The sequence below is a fragment of the Lytechinus variegatus genome, chromosome 15 (genome assembly GCF_018143015.1).
Source record: "Lytechinus variegatus isolate NC3 chromosome 15, Lvar_3.0, whole genome shotgun sequence".
In the NCBI taxonomy this organism is placed as follows: Eukaryota; Metazoa; Echinodermata; class Echinoidea; order Temnopleuroida; family Toxopneustidae; genus Lytechinus; species Lytechinus variegatus.
In genome coordinates, this window is record NC_054754.1 from 789,352 (window position 1) to 815,351 (window position 26,000).

The 26,000-nt window shown below is 37.1% G+C and overlaps 1 protein-coding gene across 4 annotated transcripts in view; it reads right to left on the reverse strand.

Moving 5' to 3' along the window:
• Positions 1 to 26,000, reverse strand: part of LOC121428371 (band 7 protein AGAP004871-like) — a 98,896-nt gene that overhangs the window by 69,926 nt on the left and 2,970 nt on the right. The window contains exons 1-2 of one of the 4 annotated variants that reach the window (XM_041624956.1): positions 23,355 to 24,095; positions 154 to 260 (exon numbers count right to left, since the gene is read on the reverse strand). In XM_041624956.1, coding sequence (XP_041480890.1) covers positions 154 to 260; positions 23,355 to 23,424 — 177 coding nt within the window. In that variant the 5' untranslated portion in view covers positions 23,425 to 24,095. Of the gene's footprint in view, positions 1 to 153; positions 261 to 17,552; positions 17,724 to 23,354; positions 24,096 to 26,000 lie in introns of those variants that run through there. The other 3 variants (XM_041624958.1, XM_041624955.1, XM_041624957.1) reach the window with 3 other exon arrangements.

Genomic DNA, 26,000 nt, shown 5'->3' on the forward strand with positions numbered 1-26,000 from the left:
TTTCATGAACTATGTCTATATATTTTTTAAGTTATGATGACATTTCAAAAACTTAACCCTATAATGTCGTCGTCGCCGCCGTCGGAAATGCAGCACCTATAGTCTTGCTCTGCTATGCAGGCAAGACAACAAAGCAAAGACAACCATACTGACCTTGATACAGACAAAGAGTGAAAAGGGCACAGTACAGATGAGAACAATCCATGAGAGGAAAGTTAAGATCATCCCACAGCATCCTATTCCACCATCAGGTTCACCAGCTGAAATATAAAACAAAGATATTAAGGCTGAAATCTCAAAGTTACATATTGACTGTCAAATAAACAAAGATCAGTAAAAAAAAAATACTAATAAAGGCCTGTAGAACTGGACACTATTAATTTCAAAGTTATAGCATGGTGCTTCACAGGCAAGTATCCATCCGGATTGGACACAGTACCATTCTTGGTGCAATATCGTTGTTCCAGTGCTACACCCCAATTAACGATCTTCTCATCATTGTTAGAGGAACAGTGCTAAACCTCAATTAACGGTCTTCTCATCGTTGTTAGAGGCACAGCGCTACACCCCAATTAACGATCTTCTCATCGTTTACAAGTGCACATGATTGCATAAAATAGGCAAGAGTATCTGAACGTTGCAAAATAATGTAAACATATTTAGAAGCCAAAATCTCACTATTTATTACAATTGATGGTGTAAAATCTAACAGAATTAAGAAAGTAATACATTTCTAAACTGTTATTAGTCTAATGTTGTAAAAAAAAATTTAATGTGAAATTTCTGGGAGGATATTTACGTCAAAAAATAAACAAGTAGAATGCCTCTGGCCGTCTCACCTGCATCATGCGATTCAATATAGCAGCAGTGCTGACTTTGAAAACTACTATGACCTTACATGACCTTTGACCTTAATCATGTGACCTGAAACTCGCACAGGAGGTTCAGTGATACTTGATTACTCTTATGTCCAAGTTTCATGAGTCAGATCCATAAACTTTCAAAGTTATGATGGTAATTCAACAGATACACCCAATTTGGCCAAAGTTCATAGACCTTTGAACTGAAAATGCGCACAGGATGTTCAGTGATACTTGATTACTCTTATGTCCAAGTCTTATGAACTAGACCAATATACTTTCGAAGTTATGATGGTAATTCAACAAATATCCCCAATTTGGCCAGACCTTTGAACTTGGTCATGTGACGTGAAACTCATGCAGGATCTTCAGTGATACTTGATTAATCTTATGTCCAAGTTTCATGAACTAGGTCCATATATTTTCTAAGTTATGATGACATTTCAAAAACTTAACCTTAAGGTTAAGATTTTGATGTTGATTCCTCCAACATGGTCTAAGTTCATTGACCCTAAATGACCTTTGACCTTAGCAATGTGACATGAAACTCAGGCAGGATGTTCAGTAATACTTGATTAACCTTATGGCCAAGTTTCTTGAACTAGGTCCATATATTTTCTAAGTTATGCTGTCAATTCAAAAACTTAACCTTCAGTTAAGATTTGGTGTTGACGCCGCCGCCGCAGTCGGAAAAGCGGAGCCTATAGTCTCACTCTGTTATTCAGGTGAGACAAAAAATCGAAGTAACAAAACACACCTAAAATTAACCTGTGTCATGTGACCTAAAATTTGCACAGGATATTAAGTGATACCAAGTTTCATGTTTTACTTATCATGTGACCTCTGACTGCAGCATAACATGCAGGTCACCCAAGTCCATCTACCCTCCAAGTTTGGTTGAAAAGTGACATATGATTGTGGAGTAATGTGTCATTAGGTTTGTGACGGACAGTATGGAAGCAGGAGACCGTCAAAAACACGGATATACGTCGTGTCGTAATTCAATTTACTACACGACGTAAATAATTACGTAGTGTAGCAATTCGAATTACTACACGACGTAAATAATTACGTAGTGTAGTAATTCGAATTACTACACGACGCAATTCCGAATTACTGCCCAACGATTTAATGTCATGACGTTAAATGAATTAGTGTCGCTACATCAAATAATTAAGGTCGTGTAGTAATTCGAATTACTACACTACGTAAATAATTACGTAGTGTAGTAATTCCAATTACTACACTACCTAAATAATTACGTCGTGTAGTAAATAATTACTACACGACGTAATTCCGAATTACTGCTCAACGATTTAACGTCATGACGTTAAATGAATTAGTGTAGTGACGTTAAATCAACCAATGAGACCGTTCGTTATATGAGCGCAATGCGAAGAGCTGAGACTACAGAGTATTGTACAGGAACGTACCGGCAGGAAGTTAGTTGGATGTTCGACATTTGATATTCAAACTGTGAAGTTGGTTTGATATTCAGGTTCGATATTCAAACGCCTGTGAAGCTTGACCAATATTCGAGTCCGTCATTGCCACGGACCCGATCCGCATAGTACTGCCCCCCCCAAAAAAAAAAAATGTTCTACAACCGAGAACAATAGGAAATGATAAAAGGAAAGAAAGATGAAAGATACGTTATTTTATGCATACCATGTCAAAATCAATCTCAAAGTTAGAGGTGTGTTTTGTCTCGCTGGCTCGAGACTTATTACGAAGCAAATTATTGCTGCATGTGCCATTGTGTGCCCCCTCTTTTTGTTCTTATCACGCATTGAGCTTCGCCCTAATGCTCGGGCACAATCATAAAACATCCTGTTCATACAATGATATGACCCCTCCGTTCTCCCTTCTCTTTCTCTCCCGTTCCCCCTCCTTTTCTTTCCAATCTCCCCCTTTCGCTTCTCTCTCTCCTATTATGTATTCTCTCTTTCCTTGTTTTTTTTACTCTATCCACTGGCGGCACCAAGAGATTAGTCAGGAACGTGGTTCCCCATGCTTGAAATATTCCGTTTTGTTAATTTTAGCCCCCCGTTAATGTGCATGCGCCGGGTAACCGAGTCAAGTTCTACAAGTTAGGGTAGGTGGTTACCCCGGATAGGCCGCCGGGATATTCCTGGGGACCCCTTGGAAAAAAAATAAACAAAATGCGATAAATAGACCTTTATTCCTTTAATTTTGTTAATTTGAGCCCCCTAAATGTGCATGCACCGGGTCAAACTATATAGTGTTTATATGGTTGCCCGAGTCAAGTTCTACAAGTTAGGATTCGTGTTACCCCGGCTAGGCCGTCGGGGTATCCCTGGGGGCCCCTCGAAAAAAATTCTTGCCCTTTTATTCACTGACGTGTCCCCTAAATGTCCTCGTACTGGCACGCCAGTGTTGTTATGGTTGCCCGAGACGTGCTGCACTTGTAAAACCCCTTAGCTTTCAAAACCCCTGAATATATTTGAATATCGAATGTTGGTCCAGCTTCACAGGCGTTTGAATATCGAACCTGAATATCAAACCAACTTCACAGTTTGAATATCAAATGTCGAACATCCAACTAACTTCCTGCCGGTACGTTCCTGTACAATACTCTGTAGTCTCAGCTCTTCGCATTGCGCTCATATAACGAACGGTCTCATTGGTTGATTTAACGTCACTACACTAATTCATTTAACGTCATGACGTTAAATCGTTGAGCAGTAATTCGGAATTACGTCGCGTAGTAATTATTTACTACACGACGTAATTATTTAGGTAGTGTAGTAATTGGAATTACTACACTACGTAATTATTTACGTAGTGTAGTAATTCGAATTACTACACGACCTTAATTATTTGATGTAGCGACACTAATTCATTTAACGTCATGACATTAAATCGTTGGGCAGTAATTCGGAATTGCGTCGTGTAGTAATTCGAATTACTACACTACGTGATTATTTACGTCGCGTGGTAATTCGAATTGCTACACTACGTAATTATTTACGTCGTGTAGTAAATTGAATTAAGACACGACGTATATCCGTGTTTTTGACGGTCTCATGCTTCCATAGGACAGATGGCATTTGGATCCCTAAGTCTATGGAAGCAGGAGACCGTCAAAAACACGGATATACGTCGTGTCGTAATTCAATTTACTACACGACGTAAATAATTACGTAGTGTAGCAATTCGAATTACTACACGACGTAAATAATTACGTAGTGTAGTAATTCGAATTACTACACGACGTAATTCCGAATTACTGCCCAACGATTTAATGTCATGACGTTAAATGAATTAGTGTCGCTACATCAAATAATTAAGGTCGTGTAGTAATTCGAATTACTACACTACGTAAATAATTACGTAGTGTAGTAATTCCAATTACTACACTACCTAAATAATTACGTCGTGTAGTAAATAATTACTACGCGACGTAATTCCGAATTACTGCTCAACGATTTAACGTCATGACGTTAAATGAATTAGTGTAGTGACGTTAAATCAACCAATGAGACCGTTCGTTATATGAGCGCAATGCGAAGAGCTGAGACTACAGAGTATTGTACAGGAACGTACCGGCAGGAAGTTAGTTGGATGTTCGACATTTGATATTCAAACTGTGAAGTTGGTTTGATATTCAGGTTCGATATTCAAACGCCTGTGAAGCTTGACCAATATTCGAGTCCGTCATTGCCACGGACCCGATCCGCATAGTACTGCCCCCCCCCCAAAAAAAAAAATGTTCTACAACCGAGAACAATAGGAAATGATAAAAGGAAAGAAAGATGAAAGATACGTTATTTTATGCATACCATGTCAAAATCAATCTCAAAGTTAGAGGTGTGTTTTGTCTCGCTGGCTCGAGACTTATTACGAAGCAAATTATTGCTGCATGTGCCATTGTGTGCCCCCTCTTTTTGTTCTTATCACGCATTGAGCTTCGCCCTAATGCTCGGGCACAATCATAAAACATCCTGTTCATACAATGATATGACCCCTCCGTTCTCCCTTCTCTTTCTCTCCCGTTCCCCCTCCTTTTCTTTCCAATCTCCCCCTTTCGCTTCTCTCTCTCCTATTATGTATTCTCTCTTTCCTTGTTTTTTTTACTCTATCCACTGGCGGCACCAAGAGATTAGTCAGGAACGTGGTTCCCCATGCTTGAAATATTCCGTTTTGTTAATTTTAGCCCCCGTTAATGTGCATGCGCCGGGTAACCGAGTCAAGTTCTACAAGTTAGGGTAGGTGGTTACCCCGGATAGGCCGCCGGGATATTCCTGGGGACCCCTTGGAAAAAAAATAAACAAAATGCGATAAATAGACCTTTATTCCTTTAATTTTGTTAATTTGAGCCCCCTAAATGTGCATGCACCGGGTCAAACTATATAGTGTTTATATGGTTGCCCGAGTCAAGTTCTACAAGTTAGGATTCGTGTTACCCCGGCTAGGCCGTCGGGGTATCCCTGGGGGCCCCTCGAAAAAAAATTCTTGCCCTTTTATTCACTGACGTTTGTCCCCTAAATGTCCTCGTACTGGCACGCCAGTGTTGTTATGGTTGCCCGAGACGTGCTGCACTTGTAAAACCCCTTAGCTTTCAAAACCCCTGAATATATTTGAATATCGAATGTTGGTCCAGCTTCACAGGCGTTTGAATATCGAACCAGAATATCAAACCAACTTCACAGTTTGAATATCAAATGTCGAACATCCAACTAACTTCCTGCCGGTACGTTCCTGTACAATACTCTGTAGTCTCAGCTCTTCGCATTGCGCTCATATAACGAACGGTCTCATTGGTTGATTTAACGTCACTACACTAATTCATTTAACGTCATGACGTTAAATCGTTGAGCAGTAATTCGGAATTACGTCGTGTAGTAATTATTTACTACACGACGTAATTATTTAGGTAGTGTAGTAATTGGAATTACTACACTACGTAATTATTTACGTAGTGTAGTAATTCGAATTACTACACGACCTTAATTATTTGATGTAGCGACACTAATTCATTTAACGTCATGACATTAAATCGTTGGGCAGTAATTCGGAATTGCGTCGTGTAGTAATTCGAATTACTACACTACGTGATTATTTACGTCGCGTGGTAATTCGAATTGCTACACTACGTAATTATTTACGTCGTGTAGTAAATTGAATTAAGACACGACGTATATCCGTGTTTTTGACGGTCTCATGCTTCCATAGGACATATGGCATTTGGATCCCTAAGTCTATGGAAGCAGGAGACCGTCAAAAACACGGATATACGTCGTGTCGTAATTCAATTTACTACACGACGTAAATAATTACGTAGTGTAGCAATTCGAATTACTACACGACGTAAATAATTACGTAGTGTAGTAATTCGAATTACTACACGACGTAATTCCGAATTACTGCCCAACGATTTAATGTCATGACGTTAAATGAATTAGTGTCGCTACATCAAATAATTAAGGTCGTGTAGTAATTCGAATTACTACACTACCTAAATAATTACGTAGTGTAGTAATTCCAATTACTACACTACCTAAATAATTACGTCGTGTAGTAAATAATTACTACACGACGTAATTCCGAATTACTGCTCAACGATTTAACGTCATGACGTTAAATGAATTAGTGTAGTGACGTTAAATCAACCAATGAGACCGTTCGTTATATGAGCGCAATGCGAAGAGCTGAGACTACAGAGTATTGTACAGGAACGTACCGGCAGGAAGTTAGTTGGATGTTCGACATTTGATATTCAAACTGTGAAGTTGGTTTGATATTCAGGTTCGATATTCAAACGCCTGTGAAGCTGGACCAATATTGCCACGGACCCGATCCGCATAGTACTGCCCCCCTCAAAAAAAAATGTTCTACAACCGAGAACAATAGGAATTGATAAAAGGAAAGAAAGGAAAGAAAGATGAAAGATACGTTATTTTATGCATACCATGTCAAAATCAATCTCAAAGTTAAAGGTGTTTTTTTTTCTCGCTGGCTCGAGACTTATTACGAAGCAAATTTTTGCTGCATGCGCCATTGTGTGCCCCCTCTTTTTGTTCTTATCACGCATTGAGCTTCGCCCTAATGCTCGGGGCACAATCATAAAACATCCTGTTCATACAATGATATGACCCCTCCGTTCTCCCTTCTCTTTCTCTCCCGTTCCCCCTCCTTTTCTTTCCAATCTCCCCCTTTCGCTTCTCTCTCTCCTATTATGTATTCTCTCTTTCCTTGTTTTTTTTACTCTATCCACTGGCGGCACCAAGAGATTAGTCAGGAACGTGGTTCCCCATGCTTGAAATATTCCGTTTTTTTAGCCCCCCGTTAATGTGCATGCGCCGGGTAACCGAGTCAAGTTCTACAAGTTAGGGTAGGTGGTTACCCCGGATAGACCGTCGGGATATTCCTGGGGGCCCCTTGAAAAAAAAATAAACAAAATGCGATAAATAGTCCTTTATTCCTTTAATTTTGTTAATTTGAGCCCCCTAAATGTGCATGCACCGGGTCAAACTAGTGTTTATATGGTTGCCCGAGTCGATTTCTACAAGTAAAGATACGTGTTACCCCGGCTAGGCCGTCGGGGTATCCCTGGGGGCCCCTCGAAAAAAAAATTAAAAAAAAAAATTTCTTGCCCTTTTATTCACTGACGTTTGTCCCCTAAATGTCCTCGTACTTGGGCACGCCAGTGTTGTTATGGTTGCCCGAGACGTGCTGCACTTGTAAAACCCCTTAGCTTTCAAAACCCCTGAATATATTTGAATATCGAATGTTGGTCCAGCTTCACAGGCGTTTGAATATCGAACCTGAATATCAAACCAACTACACAGGATATTAAGTGATACCAAGTTTCATGTTTTACTTAAATCATGTGACCTCTGACTGCAGCATAACATGCAGGTCACCCAAGTCCATCTACCCTCCAAGTTTGGTTGAAAAGCGACATATGATTGTGGAGTAATGTGTCATTAGGTTTGTGACGGACAGTATGGAAGCAGGAGACCGTCAAAAACACGGATATACGTCGTGTCGTAATTCAATTTACTACACGACGTAAATAATTACGTAGTGTAGCAATTCAAATTACTACACGACGTAAATAATTACGTAGTGTAGTAATTCGAATTACTACACGACGCAATTCCGAATTACTGCCCAACGATTTAATGTCATGACGTTAAATGAATTAGTGTCGCTACATCAAATAATTAAGGTCGTGTAGTAATTCGAATTACTACACTACGTAAATAATTACGTAGTGTAGTAATTCCAATTACTACACTACCTAAATAATTACGTCGTGTAGTAAATAATTACTACACGACGTAATTCCGAATTACTGCTCAACGATTTAACGTCATGACGTTAAATGAATTAGTGTAGTGACGTTAAATCAACCAATGAGACCGTTCGTTATATGAGCGCAATGCGAAGAGCTGAGACTACAGAGTATTGTACAGGAACGTACCGGCAGGAAGTTAGTTGGATGTTCGACATTTGATATTCAAACTGTGAAGTTGGTTTGATATTCAGGTTCGATATTCAAACGCCTGTGAAGCTTGACCAATATTCGAGTCCGTCATTGCCACGGACCCGATCCGCATAGTACTGCCCCCCCAAAAAAAAAAAAAATGTTCTACAACCGAGAACAATAGGAAATGATAAAAGGAAAGATGAAAGATACGTTATTTTATGCATACCATGTCAAAATCAATCTCAAAGTTAGAGGTGTGTTTTGTCTCGCTGGCTCGAGACTTATTACGAAGCAAATTATTGCTGCATGTGCCATTGTGTGCCCCCTCTTTTTGTTCTTATCACGCATTGAGCTTCGCCCTAATGCTCGGGCACAATCATAAAACATCCTGTTCATACAATGATATGACCCCTCCGTTCTCCCTTCTCTTTCTCTCCCGTTCCCCTTCCTTTTCTTTCCAATCTCCCCCTTTCGCTTCTCTCTCTCCTATTATGTATTCTCTCTTTCCTTGTTTTTTTTACTCTATCCACTGGCGGCACCAAGAGATTAGTCAGGAACGTGGTTCCCCATGCTTGAAATATTCCGTTTTGTTAATTTTAGCCCCCGTTAATGTGCATGCGCCGGGTAACCGAGTCAAGTTCTACAAGTTAGGGTAGGTGGTTACCCCGGATAGGCCGTCGGGATATTCCTGGGGGCCCCTTGGAAAAAAAATAAACAAAATGCGATAAATAGACCTTTATTCCTTTAATTTTGTTAATTTGAGCCCCCTAAATGTGCATGCACCGGGTCAAACTATATAGTGTTTATATGGTTGCCCGAGTCAAGTTCTACAAGTTAGGATTCGTGTTACCCCGGCTAGGCCGTCGGGGTATCCCTGGGGGCCCCTCGAAAAAAAATTCTTGCCCTTTTATTCACTGACGTGTCCCCTAAATGTCCTCGTACTGGCACGCCAGTGTTGTTATGGTTGCCCGAGACGTGCTGCACTTGTAAAACCCCTTAGCTTTCAAAACCCCTGAATATATTTGAATATCGAATGTTGGTCCAGCTTCACAGGCGTTTGAATATCGAACCAGAATATCAAACCAACTTCACAGTTTGAATATCAAATGTCGAACATCCAACTAACTTCCTGCCGGTACGTTCCTGTACAATACTATGTAGTCTCAGCTCTTCGCATTGCGCTCATATAACGAACGGTCTCATTGGTTGATTTAACGTCACTACACTAATTCATTTAACGTCATGACGTTAAATCGTTGAGCAGTAATTCGGAATTACGTCGTGTAGTAATTATTTACTACACGACGTAATTATTTAGGTAGTGTAGTAATTGGAATTACTACACTACGTAATTATTTACGTAGTGTAGTAATTCGAATTACTACACGACCTTAATTATTTGATGTAGCGACACTAATTCATTTAACGTCATGACATTAAATCGTTGGGCAGTAATTCGGAATTGCGTCGTGTAGTAATTCGAATTACTACACTACGTGATTATTTACGTCGCGTGGTAATTCGAATTGCTACACTACGTAATTATTTACGTCGTGTAGTAAATTGAATTAAGACACGACGTATATCCGTGTTTTTGACGGTCTCATGCTTCCATAGGACAGATGGCATTTGGATCCCTAAGTCTATGGAAGCAGGAGACCGTCAAAAACACGGATATACGTCGTGTCGTAATTCAATTTACTACACGACGTATATAATTACGTAGTGTAGCAATTCGAATTACTACACGACGTAAATAATTACGTAGTGTAGTAATTCGAATTACTACACGACGTAATTCCGAATTACTGCCCAACGATTTAATGTCATGACGTTAAATGAATTAGTGTCGCTACATCAAATAATTAAGGTCGTGTAGTAATTCGAATTACTACACTACCTAAATAATTACGTAGTGTAGTAATTCCAATTACTACACTACCTAAATAATTACGTCGTGTAGTAAATAATTACTACACGACGTAATTCCGAATTACTGCTCAACGATTTAACGTCATGACGTTAAATGAATTAGTGTAGTGACGTTAAATCAACCAATGAGACCGTTCGTTATATGAGCGCAATGCGAAGAGCTGAGACTACAGAGTATTGTACAGGAACGTACCGGCAGGAAGTTAGTTGGATGTTCGACATTTGATATTCAAACTGTGAAGTTGGTTTGATATTCAGGTTCGATATTCAAACGCCTGTGAAGCTGGACCAATATTGCCACGGACCCGATCCGCATAGTACTGCCCCCCCCAAAAAAAAAAAATGTTCTACAACCGAGAACAATAGGAATTGATAAAAGGAAAGAAAGGAAAGAAAGATGAAAGATACGTTATTTTATGCATACCATGTCAAAATCAATCTCAAAGTTAAAGGTGTTTTTTTTTCTCGCTGGCTCGAGACTTATTACGAAGCAAATTTTTGCTGCATGCGCCATTGTGTGCCCCCTCTTTTTGTTCTTATCATGCATTGAGCTTCGCCCTAATGCTCGGGGCACAATCATAAAACATCCTGTTCATACAATGATATGACCCCTCCGTTCTCCCTTCTCTTTCTCTCCCGTTCCCCCTCCTTTTCTTTCCAATCTCCCCCTTTCGCTTCTCTCTCTCCTATTATGTATTCTCTCTTTCCTTGTTTTTTTTACTCTATCCACTGGCGGCACCAAGAGATTAGTCAGGAACGTGGTTCCCCATGCTTGAAATATTCCGTTTTTTTAGCCCCCCGTTAATGTGCATGCGCCGGGTAACCGAGTCAAGTTCTACAAGTTAGGGTAGGTGGTTACCCCGGATAGACCGTCGGGATATTCCTGGGGGCCCCTTGAAAAAAAATAAACAAAATGCGATAAATAGTCCTTTATTCCTTTAATTTTGTTAATTTGAGCCCCCTAAATGTGCATGCACCGGGTCAAACTAGTGTTTATATGGTTGCCCGAGTCGATTTCTACAAGTAAAGATACGTGTTACCCCGGCTAGGCCGTCGGGGTATCCCTGGGGGCCCCTCGAAAAAAAAAATAAAAAAAATAAAATTTCTTGCCCTTTTATTCACTGACGTTTGTCCCCTAAATGTCCTCGTACTTGGGCACGCCAGTGTTGTTATGGTTGCCCGAGACGTGCTGCACTTGTAAAACCCCTTAGCTTTCAAAACCCCTGAATATATTTGAATATCGAATGTTGGTCCAGCTTCACAGGCGTTTGAATATCGAACCTGAATATCAAACCAACTTCACAGTTTGAATATCAAATGTCGAACATCCAACTAACTTCCTGCCGGTACGTTCCTGTACAATGCTCTGTAGTCTCAGCTCTTCGTATTGCGCTCATATAACGAACGGTCTCATTGGTTGATTTAACGTCACTACACTAATTCATTTAACGTCATGACGTTAAATCGTTGAGCGGTAATTCGGAATTACGTCGTGTAGTAATTATTTACTACACGACGTAATTATTTAGGTAGTGTAGTAATTGGAATTACTACACTACGTAATTATTTAGGTAGTGTTGTAATTCGAATTACTACACGACCTTAATTATTTGATGTAGCGACACTAATTCATTTAACGTCATGACATTAAATCGTTGGGCAGTAATTCGGAATTACGTCGTGTAGTAATTCGAATTACTACACTACGTAATTATTTACGTCGTGTAGTAATTCGAATTGCTACACTACTTAATTATTTACGTCGTGTAGTAAATTGAATTACGACACGACGTATATCCGTGTTTTTGACGGTCTCCTGCTTCCATACATCACAACCATAATCAGCAGTATATTCCCTAACCCTCTGAGAAGAGACATGATAAGCAGAAAGATGAGAGACTGGGAATTGTGACAGAGTTGGGAGAGAAGAAATATACAGAGACAAAGAGTTATAAGAGTTTTATAGAAAAATGGAAAGGCATGAGATGTGCAGAAAGAAAGGGGAAGAGACATGAGACATGAAGAAATAAAGATTAAGAGATATAGGAGGAGAAAGGTGGAGAGACAAGAAGAAGGGATGATGAAGAGACAGGGAGAGATAAAGGTGAAGATATATATATAGAGAGTGGAAAATTGATAGTCAAGAGACAGGGAGAGATAAAGGTGAAGATATATATAGAGAGAGTGGAAAATTGATAGTCAAGAGACAGAAAGAGATAGAGGTGAAGATATAAAAGATATAGAGAGTGGAAGATTGATAGTCAAGAGACAGGAAAAGATAAGGGTTGAGAGACAAGATACATAGGAGAAAGATGAAGAAACAAGAGACAGGAAGAGAACAAGATAGAGAAGTGGGATATTAAGGTGGAGAGAAAAGAGACAGGATGAGATAAACATGGAGACAAGAGACAGGATGACATAAAGGTGGAGAGACAAGAGACTGGAAGAGATAAAGGTGGAGAGACAAGAGACATGACGAGGTGAATGTAGAAAGAGACAGGAAGAGATAAAGATTAAGAGACATAGGAGGAGGAAAGTGGACAGACAAGAAGAAGGGATGATGAAGAGACAGGAAGAGATAAAAGATGGAGAGACAAAAGGAAAAAGGGGGATAATGCCAGATTAAGTGAATGAAAGATTGATGGGAAATAAAAAAAGCAAGGAAAAAAAAACATGAAAAAAATCACGAGAGAAAAAGAGAGTGTGTTTAAACTAAATATATAGAAGGAATGTCCATTGTGCATTAATAAATTTGTATTCATCCACTCTGTAAACAATGAATGCACTGTGATAAAATTGTCTTCTTGCATTATTAGAAAATAAAGGATAACAGGGAATAGTATGTATTTCTTTCATTATAAAGGGAGATTAAAACTCTCAAAGAATCACACACTCTCTTTTAATCTGAAAAGAAATGACTAATTCCTTGGATACCATACAAATGGCGCTACAACATAGATGGGAACACTGCTTGCAAGTGTGGGGAGGATCAGACAATGTAACACCTTCTGGTCTGCCCCTCCTACCACAGCCATGCACTGCCAAAGATCTGGAGCCCAAAGCCAGATCCTGTACCCTCCCCTCCACTGGACAGGTCTTGTGTAGTGACCTGACAAGAAGAAGACCATACAAATATTCACCCACCCAAACAGACATACCCACACATAATGAGGATGAATTATGATCTGCATTCCTCAAACAACCTAGCATTTATATTCCCCATGTTTACATCCCTATCTAAATGTCAAAGAACTATGAAGCAAAGGAATTCTTTTCAACGCACACCGCCCTCCTTCTCTCACAAGGAGACTACACTTGGATCATTTCCCATCTAATATATATCACCTGCTATTGGCACTGAGGACACCGCCATAAATTGAGTAGCATATTGGATATTGATTTTGGATGGTGACATATGGATTGGACTCACACGACAGGCAAGGTGGATAATATTCCTCCAGCTCTTCTTGATGCTGGGACAGAGACAAGGAGGCTACATACAAGCAAATTGTCTTAACTGGATGTATCACTGCCTCACTGAGCTTAAGCAAAACAGACATTGGGCATACCCCCCCCCCCCCTCCCTCAACTCACCCTCATTTACTACTTGATAAAGTAAACAATTTTTTTAATTTAAAAAAATCAACTTCAAATAAAAACTGACTGTTGTCATATTGCATCACACTGCCTCCTAAAAAAATCTCTTTAAAAAAAAATTACGAAATAATACTGACATTGTAAATACCCTATATCCTGCATTGAAGACAAATCAATGCAAATTGGTGAATAAGGTATAACTCCCCCCCCCCCTTTTTTTAAGATTTTAATACTTTCTGATATCAGCTGATCTTCTAGCAGGTTCTATGTAAGCATAATCTATATCCTGCTTTGAAACAATACTGTCTTTTTTACCTTTTTTTCATTTTCTTTTAAAACTCTTCTAAACAAAAGATTACAGGCCTTGGGTTGATATACCAACCTAATTTAATTCATTGTATAGTACATGAGAGAGAATAGTATAGCCTTTATTTTACCTAGTTGCAAATACTGATCGGTCACGCATATCCTGAATCATTAAGTGCCATAATTCATATTTTCAGACCTCTCTATGATCACTGAAGTGTAATTTGCAATGCTTCAATTCAATGATCATTACTTTATTTTTTATTTTACCTGGAAATGGGTGTTATAATTCATTTGATATAATAGTCTGATACTTTTAGTTTTAATCATTTTGACAGGAAATATGAAATATGAAAAGGAATCTAATTTCACTCCTGCACAAAAGTTAAAGAGGAAATAGCAGAGAGAAATTCATTCTGCTAAAGTTATTTGAAAAATAAGAAATAATGATTGAAATACAAACAAAAGCACATTATCTCATCTATCTTGGGAGAAAAAAAATCATTATCATACAGGCAAAGTTTAAAAACAAAGTCTGTTGTTTATGATCCATAATCATTCATACATGACTGATCACAATTGAGGTGAAAAACAAACCATCTACACTTTTCTCCCTTGATATACTATTCAATATCTTTCATGACAACTACCATAGGTTGGGAATTTTTATTTTTATCTTCATTACAGTGTAAAAATAATTTATTGGACATTGTACACGATATAATGGCATAACAATACATTCACTTCAAATACTTGCTTAAAGCAGTTATGTTCTTTCCTTTTTTTTGAGTGTTTCTTTTTATTTGATATTGTATATTGGATGTTGTATGATTATTTTTAATTTAATAAATTTGACTTTTGTTACGAGTATGTGTACCTGGAAATGAAATGAAATAAAATAAAAAATAAATGAATAAATCAAATATTTAACTAAGGTATAGCCATTGAAATCACTAAAGATCTAACATAGAAATCAATGTTTTTTTTATTTGAAATTTTTTTAGAACACCCTTGACAATGATGGACCTAGAATACCAAGAGGGGTCTAAGAATACATAATGGTTATCAAAGAAAATAAAAAAAGATTATCAAATCCGAAATCAGTCAAAATTATCTTCCAAAATATCTAACACGCAAGAAAGAAGAAAAAAGGAATCCTCATTGTTGAGGGTGCTGTTCTTGGATGGTAATTTATACATTGGGTAATTTTTTCAAGTGGCTTGGTTGCTATACCTGTTATATTAACCATTGACATGAGTCCCTCACTATAAATTGTCACAAGATTTTTTTTACTAGCCTGAGATTCAGATGAAACATGTTCATATCTACCGGAGATGGGATTTTCGTTGATAACTAATTTTCACTGATGACTAATTTTCACTGATAACTGATTTTCACTGATAACTGATTTTCACTGATGACTAATTTTCACTGATAACTGATTTTCACTGATAACTAATTTTCACTGATAACTAATTTTTACTGATAACTGATTTTCACTAATAACTGATTTTCACTGAAAACTGATTTTCACTGATAACTAATTTTCACTGATAACTGATTTTCACTGATAACTGATTTTCGCTGATAACTAATTTTCACTGATAACTAATTTTCACTGATAACTGATTTTCACTGATAACTAATTTTCACTGATAACTAATTTTCACTGATAACTAATTTTCACTGATAACTGATTTTCACTGATAACTGATTTTCACTGATAACTGATTTTCAATCCTTACAGCTGACTGGCTAAGAGCAATTAATCAGTCAAAAATCACTAACCAAATGCTTCATGAAATGTTACCAAACTAGATACAGTAAAAACTAAATCTTCATCAAAGATGACAATTTTAGAAACAGTTAACCTTAAATGAGTTCAAACGAAATCAAACCTAGTGACTGCCCATGTGTTTGTATGTATAATTTAAAAAACATGTGCAAAAATTCTGGGAGAAAGTATTCTTACAGAGAAAGTGGCAGAATTAGCATGGCATTCCAGCAAGGGGTATGGTATTTTGGTAAGCAATAATATATATGCTGTAATGATAATATTCAGTATGATCATTTTTCATACTAACAAAGTCAGGTTCATGTCACCCTATGTATTCTTGAGTTCAGTAAAAAAAAATCAAACCCAAATTTTGTCATGAAAACAGTGTTTACCTGAGCTACTGTAGTAGTGTAATTCATTTAATTTCTTATTTTTATCATACTGAGGTAGTTGGTCATTTGGGGGAGGAAGGAGGGGTGGGGGGGTCTTGTTTGACAGATTATGTTGATGGTAGTGAAAATCATTATGGGCATGTATTATAAGATTAGTATTACTTAATTGTTTAGTATGTGTGTACATTTTGGAGGTATATGTATAAAACATCAGTTCTTTCATAGATGTTTTTATAATTGTCAACTTTTCAAGATCTTCATCTTAAACTATTAGTAATTATCAATCCTTGAAATATGAAAGTTATACAATTTATAATACATGTAATACATGTTATACAATTTATAATACATGTAATTCACACAGTACAATTGCTTTATACTTTAAAAACAAAAATCACTTTCCTCAAGTCCGAGTCATGTTAAAAGATTTAAGTTGTTATTATTACTGTCTTTCTCATTCTGTAATACCAAGATACACAATATGAAACTGAAGAAGAACTTATGCTGTACAGTCACAACAACAAAATGACTCCAGATAGATCAAAGTAGTCAGTTTGATTCCATTTGTGTGACTAAAGCAGTTAAAAGGAGTGGTCAATTTAACCAATATAATATTATGTGTCTGACCCCAAAATCTACAAAAGACAAATTCTGGTACAATTCAATTTATAAGTTGGCCATTCTTAATTAATAACCTTAATCAGACACATAGTAACAATTTTGTCGGCAACAAATGATATCATTTTAAAGAGTGTGCAGGGTTGAACAATGGCAAATTCAACTAAATTTTCACTTTTGCAAAACAATTTAAGATCCAATGCTAAAATATTTATTAAAAAAGTAAGGTAATTCAATAGAAAATTACAGGTTGTTTACAATGCATGTTAATTTACAACCACTAGACTTTTCAGAATTTGTTTTCAAAATGTCAATACAATTATAAATTGTTTGCATCCTTATTACATTGTTCAATCACTGCTTGAATGAACCTTTCAAATTGCTAACAGAACACCGTCTTCTCAAAAACATCATCAATAAACAATGAGCCTTGAGCGACGTCAAAACGAGACAAGAATTTCAACAATATGGTGATCAGACTTCAAAATGATATGCGGTTGAAACATAATGACATCTCTACCCAAGAGAAATACAATGGCTATTTAAAGATCTTGGCTAAAAAGATCATTATACAAGAATATAACACTTATTTCCAAATTGGGATTTTTTTTTACCTCCGATGATTGAAGTGAATGCTGGCTCCTTCCACACAGTATTTTGACCCTCTTCCTTATTGGAATCCATGATAGAAAGCAAACCAAGCTACTTCGCTCTAATACGAATCGTTACCCATGCCATGAAAGAAAAAAAAATCAAACTGAACCTAGGCTGGCAATGATGAGATGTACGTGCCATATGTGAGTGAGTAGGATACGTCAGCACTTACAAGGGTCTGGGATGTGCATTGCAGATGTGTGTTGTAGGGAGTGTGTATGTGGGTAGGAACATGAGTGTGTGTGTGTATGTGGGGTTGGTTTATTTGAGGGTGTGTGGTGGAAGTATGTGTATGGGTTCTCCAATGGCATGCTGAGAAGTGGAGAGTTCAAAGCCAAGCATGAGTGAATATATACAGTGGAGATAGGAAGCAGAAGAATGAGGGTAGAGATGTTACAAGGTATGCTAAAAAGGAAAAGTACGAAAGGAAGAAAGTAAAGGAGAAAGCAAGAAAAAAGGGAAAGAGTATAGATTGATAAAAATAGGGGGAGAGAACACATGGCAAGGGTTGAGAGAGAGAGAGAGAGAGAGAGATGGGCTGAGGGAGATTGACATAGAGGGATTATGGATAACATACAAGAAACCAAAGTCCTATCATATGAGATATGCATCATACATGAATTACAAATTACCACACAGAATACATACAAGCATTATGAGACAATATTGTCAGAAAATTCAGTATGAACCAAACCCTGAGAAAGGAACTCTGCAGATTACAGAGCTAAATATAATCAGTCATGTACCTTTACATACACTGACTTTTAAAATGATAGAATTCTGAAAAAAAACATAAATAACAAGTGGAAAGCCTCTGGCAGTCTTGTCTGCATTATGAGGTTCAATGCTGAAAACAACTGAAATGAATAACAAAAACACAATCAATATGGTAATAAAATAACTAATTCACTGATTCAAAATGACCTTTGTCCTTAGACATACGACCTGAAATTCATGCAAAAATGATCAGTGATACTTGATTACACTTATGTCCAAGATCCATGCAATAGACCCATTTACTTACAAAAACTTTGGTTAAGATTTCAATACTGCCAAGTACCTATTTACCTAACCTGGTTTGAATGCGGCATAATGTGAATTATGTCACCTCTTGATACAAGACAAGTTTTTGAAGCAGTATTGATTATTTGATATAGTTGTAATAACAATAAAAACTAAATATGTACTTGTGGATTAGTGTAAAATAGCTGCTAAACATAACAGTGTATGATAGAGAAGCTACAATTTATCAAACATTAAGTGATAATAATAATAATCTTCACTTATATAGCGCTTTATCACTCAACGACTGCTCAAAAAGCTTCACAATTAGTATTACCTGGGGGGTGTTTCACAAAGATTTAAGTATGACTTAGAGTCGCACTTAAATGTCTTGTTGCGCGCAGTATAAGAGGCATGACAGCATTGGTCAGATCATGCCAAGAGGACGCGCACTACTGCGTATTGATCAATAAGATTGCGCGTTGCATATCATGTACGCGTCGACATTTAAGTGCGACTTAAGTCATACTTAAATCTTTGTGAAACACCCCCCTGGTCACTGGATTCATAGCATTTCAAGCAGCCTGTTAGGCGCACACTTGCTAAACCAACCACAATGACGGTTGTTTCCTACTGGTACCCAATTAGCACCTGGGTGAGAGTGGTAAAGTGTGGATTGACGCCTTGCCAAAGGATGCTAGGCCATGATGGGATTCGAACACACGACCCTCTGATTACAAGGCAAGAAACAGAACCGCTTCACCACGGTGCTTCCACATAACGAAGGATTAAGAAGGAAATGCTTGACATATATTTTCCGGGCATTCCATATATGGCATGTAGCTCCTAGGGCATAGTCATACACTACTGCACATACTAATTATTTTTTCGGAGATTCAATTTTTTTTTATCAATTAGTCTGGTATCAAGACATGGTACATTTATAATCACCTTTTTAAGACCATAAATGAATAATTTTCCTATCCTTTATCACAGGGACAGTGAATATCATGAATTTTCTTACATCATCTAAAATAAAGTGAGAGCTAAAAGCATGGCTTGCTTATTCATTGCAATACCTTAACTATTGTGAAATGGTAAAAGTATTTTACTCTTCACTTTGAGCTGCCATTTCTCAGTGCGTACTAGGAATTAATCCTGCAGGTATCTATTCACTTCTCCTGGATCGGGTGCAGCTGAATTTAGGTAAAATTCTTGCTGAAGGAAATGGATGCCTGATATAGGATTTGAACCCATGATCTTTTTAATTTTCAAAAATTTTCTTACCCATCCCTAATTAAAAGACCTTCAATCAGAATAGTTTAAAAACATGAAGTTTATTCATGACTTATTCATCCTAAACCTTAAATTGCAGAACGTTCCATCAAACACTTAGTCTATATAAACAACCTTTGACTAAACAGTGTCCAGGTAACCTAATATTCACCTATGACTCCATGAGAGGGGTATTGGATGCACTATGTTTGAATTGTCATGAAGGCCAAAGTGCCTGAGACTCCCAAGACACTTTAACTTTTGAGTCTAAATTAAAATTAATTACACTTTATTTCCCCATGTGACATAGTTTTCATATTACTTTGTGGTCAGTCAATGTGACAACAAAACCCCTATCATACGTGCGGATCAGATACAGCTTACTTCTATACATGAAAGATCAAGCAGCAGAATCATTTGATTTTACTAAAAAGACTGACTTCTTATTCAATACACAATCAATTTCATTTTTTAATTGATGAACAGAATTATCAAACAATGTGGGTTATTCTGTCGTATAAGGTTTTGTTTCCCTGCCCAGGGGTCACTGTACTGTCTTGCCATTACAATAATCTGCACTATTTCCTTGCTGTACAGTGGTGTAACAGGCAGGAGGGAGCAGGCTGTCCCCCTGGCAGATTTCATTGGGAATTTTTTTTTTTAAATCAGGAAAAAGAGAAAAGAGGAAGGAGAAAGAAAGGGAAAGGGGAAGGAGAGGGGGGAAAGAGGACTCGGAAAGGGAAAAAGTGAAAAGAAAATTAAGAAAAATAACATGAAAAATGAAAAATGGAAGGAAAGTGGGAAAAAAACGAAAGAACATGTGAAAAAGAACAAATCATTCCGAAATATGCCTACTATACATTAATAGCATAAGTAAGAAAGGGAAATAAATCGGAAGATGACAAAAGCAGGAAATGAAGGTAAAATGGAATACGCCAAAAGATAAATTGGAAAAAGAAGGGACAAGAAAAAAAAAGAAAGAGGAACTTAAAAATACAACCGGGCTAATGATCAAGGATTGAAAATAAAGAAGAAAGATGGACTGCACATAACATTGTGTTATAAGCTTGCTAAATTTAATGCATTAACAGTCGCAATCAGGCTTGAATATCCTCCTTTTATACATTACACCCCTACCCAGGTAAAGCTTTAATTACCGGTAAAAAGTCTGTTAGTTTTTACTTTGACTAGATCTCCAAAGCTACTGGGGGCCCCTGCCCCAGACCCAATGCATTAGGGGCTCTTCATCTGTAACCTTCAAAGGGCTCCCCCCATGGACCATACATTAAGCTTTACATTCAATCACTGGCATACAGGGGGGAGGTCTTGGTTCCACACCAAAGGGGAAATAAAATAATACATTTCAAAAGGCCAATTTTTTCAGGCTTGCTTCGCTCGGCGGCCATTTACAAATTTTCCCATATTGCTATGTTGTGCCCCCTCAAAATTGCATTGAATTAATGTGTTATGTAAAAGCTATATACTGTATTTACCCACAATTTGATTAAATAGCAGCAATCTGTAGGGTTTTAAATGGCTTTGATATCAAGAGTTTCCAGGGGCTCCGCCTTGGACCCCCCCCCACATAGCACTGGTTTACAGATGGAACGGCTGGGCCATGGCCCCCAAAAGTTCTACAACCAAGAACAAACATGAAAAAGAGGAAAGAAAAGCACAGGAAAAGTGTAAGATGTGATGTTTAATTTACTGAAAGTTTTCTCACAGTTAGATTCTCATGAAAAGGTGATTATTTTTCGCTCAATTATATTAAGCAGCTTTTTGGGCCCTGCGCTATACTATGCCCCTCTTTTTTTTACCCTTCACACTACTGCCGGATAGAGAAAAAAAAGTAGAGAGAAGGGTGAAATATGATATCATTTTCTGAATATTATGTCAAAATCTATCACAAAATTTGATTTTTGTTATAAAAATCTCAAAATTTGTGCTCGCTTCTACTTTTTTAAAAAGATAAATCATACCAGATATGCCATAATATCTGGCCCCGTTGAAAATTTTGACTGCCTATTCATACCATGAAATGACCGGGAAACTTTTGGCTCTCGCCCCCTCTGGCCAGGGACCCCCGTTACGCTCCTGTTGCTGCACTAGTTAATGATTACAAAAAATCCATATTTTATTTGTTGGAAATGAAATCTGAAATAGAAATACCCAAGTGATCGTGTAGTAGGCAGCCACTCTGCAGTGCCAGATCAACATAACTCTATCCCTTGAATTGTTGAATGCCAAACAGGATAGCAGCAATTCCCATCTTTTAACGTCTTTTGGTCTGACACTGCCAGGGCTTGAATCCCCAACCTTCCGGTTGTGAGACAGACGCTCTACTGAACCAACACATTAGTTGGACTTTACCTGAATTTATAAAGGCAATTTATATTGCTGAGTCTACATGAACATTTGAGGGTGTATTTATGATAAAACTGTCAAGCCCTATCTTGGGGTCAGAATGGGCTGTATTAAAAACTGGCTTATATCACCAATTCACTGGACGTGAGCACCAAATTGACCTAGATATCGTTGGTGTTCAACCAAACCATTGCAGTTTTGGTCTAAATATTCATTTTTAAATATTTATAGCTATTGACAGTCCTATTCTATACATAGTTAAATTTTTAGGCAGCAAATTATTTAGATTCTAAGATATGGGGATTCTCCCGGCAATGCCATACAAATTTTTGATAAAATGTGCATATTCCATTGAAAACATGTACTGTAACCAAGCAAACAACAGCTACATGCTTTTATATATGCAAATAAGCGGTCAGCAAACCATCATAGATATGCATTGACTTTGCATGTGAAAGAAAGGTACGACGGTTGGCTGATCACGCGTATTGAAGATGGGGTCAGTGTAGTATATTCCCTAATGCATTTTTTAACCACTCAAACCATAATTACAAGCATGTATCTCTTTAGCGATATTTCTCTGGTTCTGTGTAAATATTGTTAAGCTACAGTCTTGGTCTTTCCTACCATGTATTTTTTAGCAATGAAAATCTTGTAAGGCTGGGGAAAAAACGTGGAAATTATAGTAAACTTTGAAGTCAATTTTCTCTGAAATGGGTTTGCACTGTCGTATCTGTGATACAACGGTTCATATGACCACCGGCGATATGATTGAACGAGGAAAAAAATCCTAGGTCTTTTGTTTGACGTACCATGCAATATTTGTTGAATTGCAAGTAAAAGATTTTTTTTTGGAAGGGGGGGGTTAAGTTTATACATTTCAAAAAGAAATGTTTCTAGCAAGCATAAGAGGGCTAAGACCCCCCCACCCCCCTCTCCCCACCTATTACCCAGGGAAAAGGATTTTTTGTAGTCGGCAAGGCATATTGAAAAATAATGGCAATTATATTAAATTAACAATAAATATGAAACTAAATAAAAATATACAAAACGATTCAAACAAACTCATAATGGTCACATATAATCCATTATTTTTCAAGAAAATGAAACATTAGTCTTACCACCTATGATATTGGCAAATGCAGGCTCCTTGTATACAACTGACTCCTTCTCAGGCTCCACAGACGTCATTTCCTACTCACTGTATTTTTGACCGATAAATGTTAAAATTCTTGGCCAATAGTTCAAAGAAAAGATTAAGTGAACTGATATCAAATGAGGTAATGCCAAAGATTAATGCAATGTCTGAATGACCTCTTTCATTGACACTTTCAAACTATTCCAAGTAGATATCTCAATCGCTAGTGAAGAATAAAAAGTGATTATATCATCTATAAAGCATCCAGAACAATCAAGTTAAAACTGTTCTTTTTTGTGAATGCCCAGAGCATCAGCAATGTTATTTAACAGTATTGGCAAAGCTTATCATCTTGTTACACAGAATAGGTCAGTAAAAGTAAATTTAGTTTGCTAATGGGTAATTATCCAACTATGCAGTGTTGTTGAAACTTGCAAACTCAAATCCTATTACACACAGTGTATTTTTTTCCCCAAGCACTGAATATAATCACTGTCATTATACAACGGTGATCAGCAGTAATATGGACCCACCCTACATCGGTTACATGTGATCACCAACTAACTATGAACAGTTCTATGACAGCAACCAACCATCCATTTCTCAAGTTTACTGAAGAAACACTGCACTCCAAACTCCACAAGGGCCCTCTAAAGGCACATCTTGAAGTATAGGTCAGATCACATTTAGTTCCCTATAAAAGTGCTGCTACACATCAACGGAACATCGTAGGCATTCATCGTAGTTAATTAAAGCACCATCATGACAAGCATCACGCTGGTCTCAGTACACACAACATTGTTGACCAACTGCCAATTTTTTACGCCTTACCCATTTGCAAATCATGTCTCACTTGACATCCAACCTTGTCTTTTCCCAATCATGCAGGTTTGAATGGATTCCTGGCTTCAAACATCAACTTGCTTTATGCATGGACAGTAGGTAGTAGGTCCATGTTTTCAGTATGTAAACATTAAAAGCTTTCATTACGAATTTAGAATTAGAATAATAGGAATAATAATGATAATGATGAAGATGATGATAATGGTGGTGGTGATGATGATGATGATGATGATGATGATGAAGTTGATAATGATGAAAATGATCACAATGATGAAAATAAGAAAAAGAAGAGGAGGAGAAGAAGGAGGAGTAGAAGGAGGAGGAGAAGAAGAAGGACGAGAAGGAGGAGATAGACTAGAAAAAAGATAACAAGAATATCAATAGTAACAACAATAATAATAGAAATAATAAGGATGATTATGATGACGAAAATGATAACTGTGATGAGAAGACAAAGAAGAAGAAATAGAAGAAAAATAAGAAAGCAAAGAAAAACAAAAGCAGAAGAGAAAGAAAAAAAGCAGAAGAACTAAAAGAAAAAAAGAGAGAAGGAGGAGGAGTAGAAGGAAAAGAATAACAACAAGAAAAACAATTATAATAACAATAATAATAACAAACTATGACAAAAATTATAATTATGATAAGAAGACAAAGAAGAAGAAAAAAAAGAAAAGGGGGAAGAGGAAGAAGAAGAAATAGAAGAGGAAGAGAAGAAGAATTAAAGACTAGAATTGAAATCGCATCAGAATGATGTGCATGCACTGACACATATGATTAAATAGAGAAACACAGACAAAGAGAAAGCAGTCTCGAATGATTAACTTCCTTCTTTATTTTTTATTTAAATTTAATGGTGATGTTTCTATCTTGTGGAATTCTTTGCTCCAGAATCTATTTTTAAGTCATTGAGTAATATACAAATTGCTGAATCACTTCGTGTTTGGTATTTATACAGAGAAGAAGCAACAGTAGAATTTTATGGCCATAAGTTTTCTGCCTGTCAATGTCTATGGTTTAACAGGCTAATTCGTTCAAAATCTAAACCATACTTCTTTTTTGAAACTTGGTTTAATGAAAATATTATTACTCTATCAGATTTTTCCAAAAGAACGACACGATACTAAATTGAAGACAAAATAAAGAATAGAACATAACATTTTAATAAACGGAACATGTTTCGAGGTGTCGCACCTCATCCTCAGCCTGAAAATTATTAACAGAGTCATTGGTATTTATACAGTGAGGATGTCAAGTAAGAATTTCAAGAATGTAGTTACACAGGATTACAAGGTGTGAATTCAATGTTAAATGGAATGAAGTAAAAAAAATTACAAAGTCTATGGAATAATGAACAAGAACAAGGCATTGTTGTCATTTGGCGTCAATGCAAAAAACAAATGTTAATGGATAATTATGCTGCAGTCAATGTAAATGATATATGTATGGGGAAAGGATTTGTGTTAAAGTAATCTTTCTTCCTTTTTTCTTTTATTTATTCCTATCTCTCTTTCTTTCTCTCTTTATTTTTCTTTCTTTCTTTCTCTCTTAATTTTTCATTCCTTCCTTCCTTCCTTTCTTTCTTCCTTCTTTCCTTTCTTTCTTTCTTTCTTTCTTCCTTCTTTCCTTTCTTTCTTCCTTTCTTTCTTTCTTTCTTCCTTTCTTTCTTTTTTTTCTTCCTTCCTTTATTTCTTTTTCTTTCTTTCTCTTTCTTTCTTTCTTTCTTTCTTTCTTTCTTTCTTTCTTCCTTTCTTCCTTCCTTCCTTCCTTCCTTCCTTCCTTCCTTCCT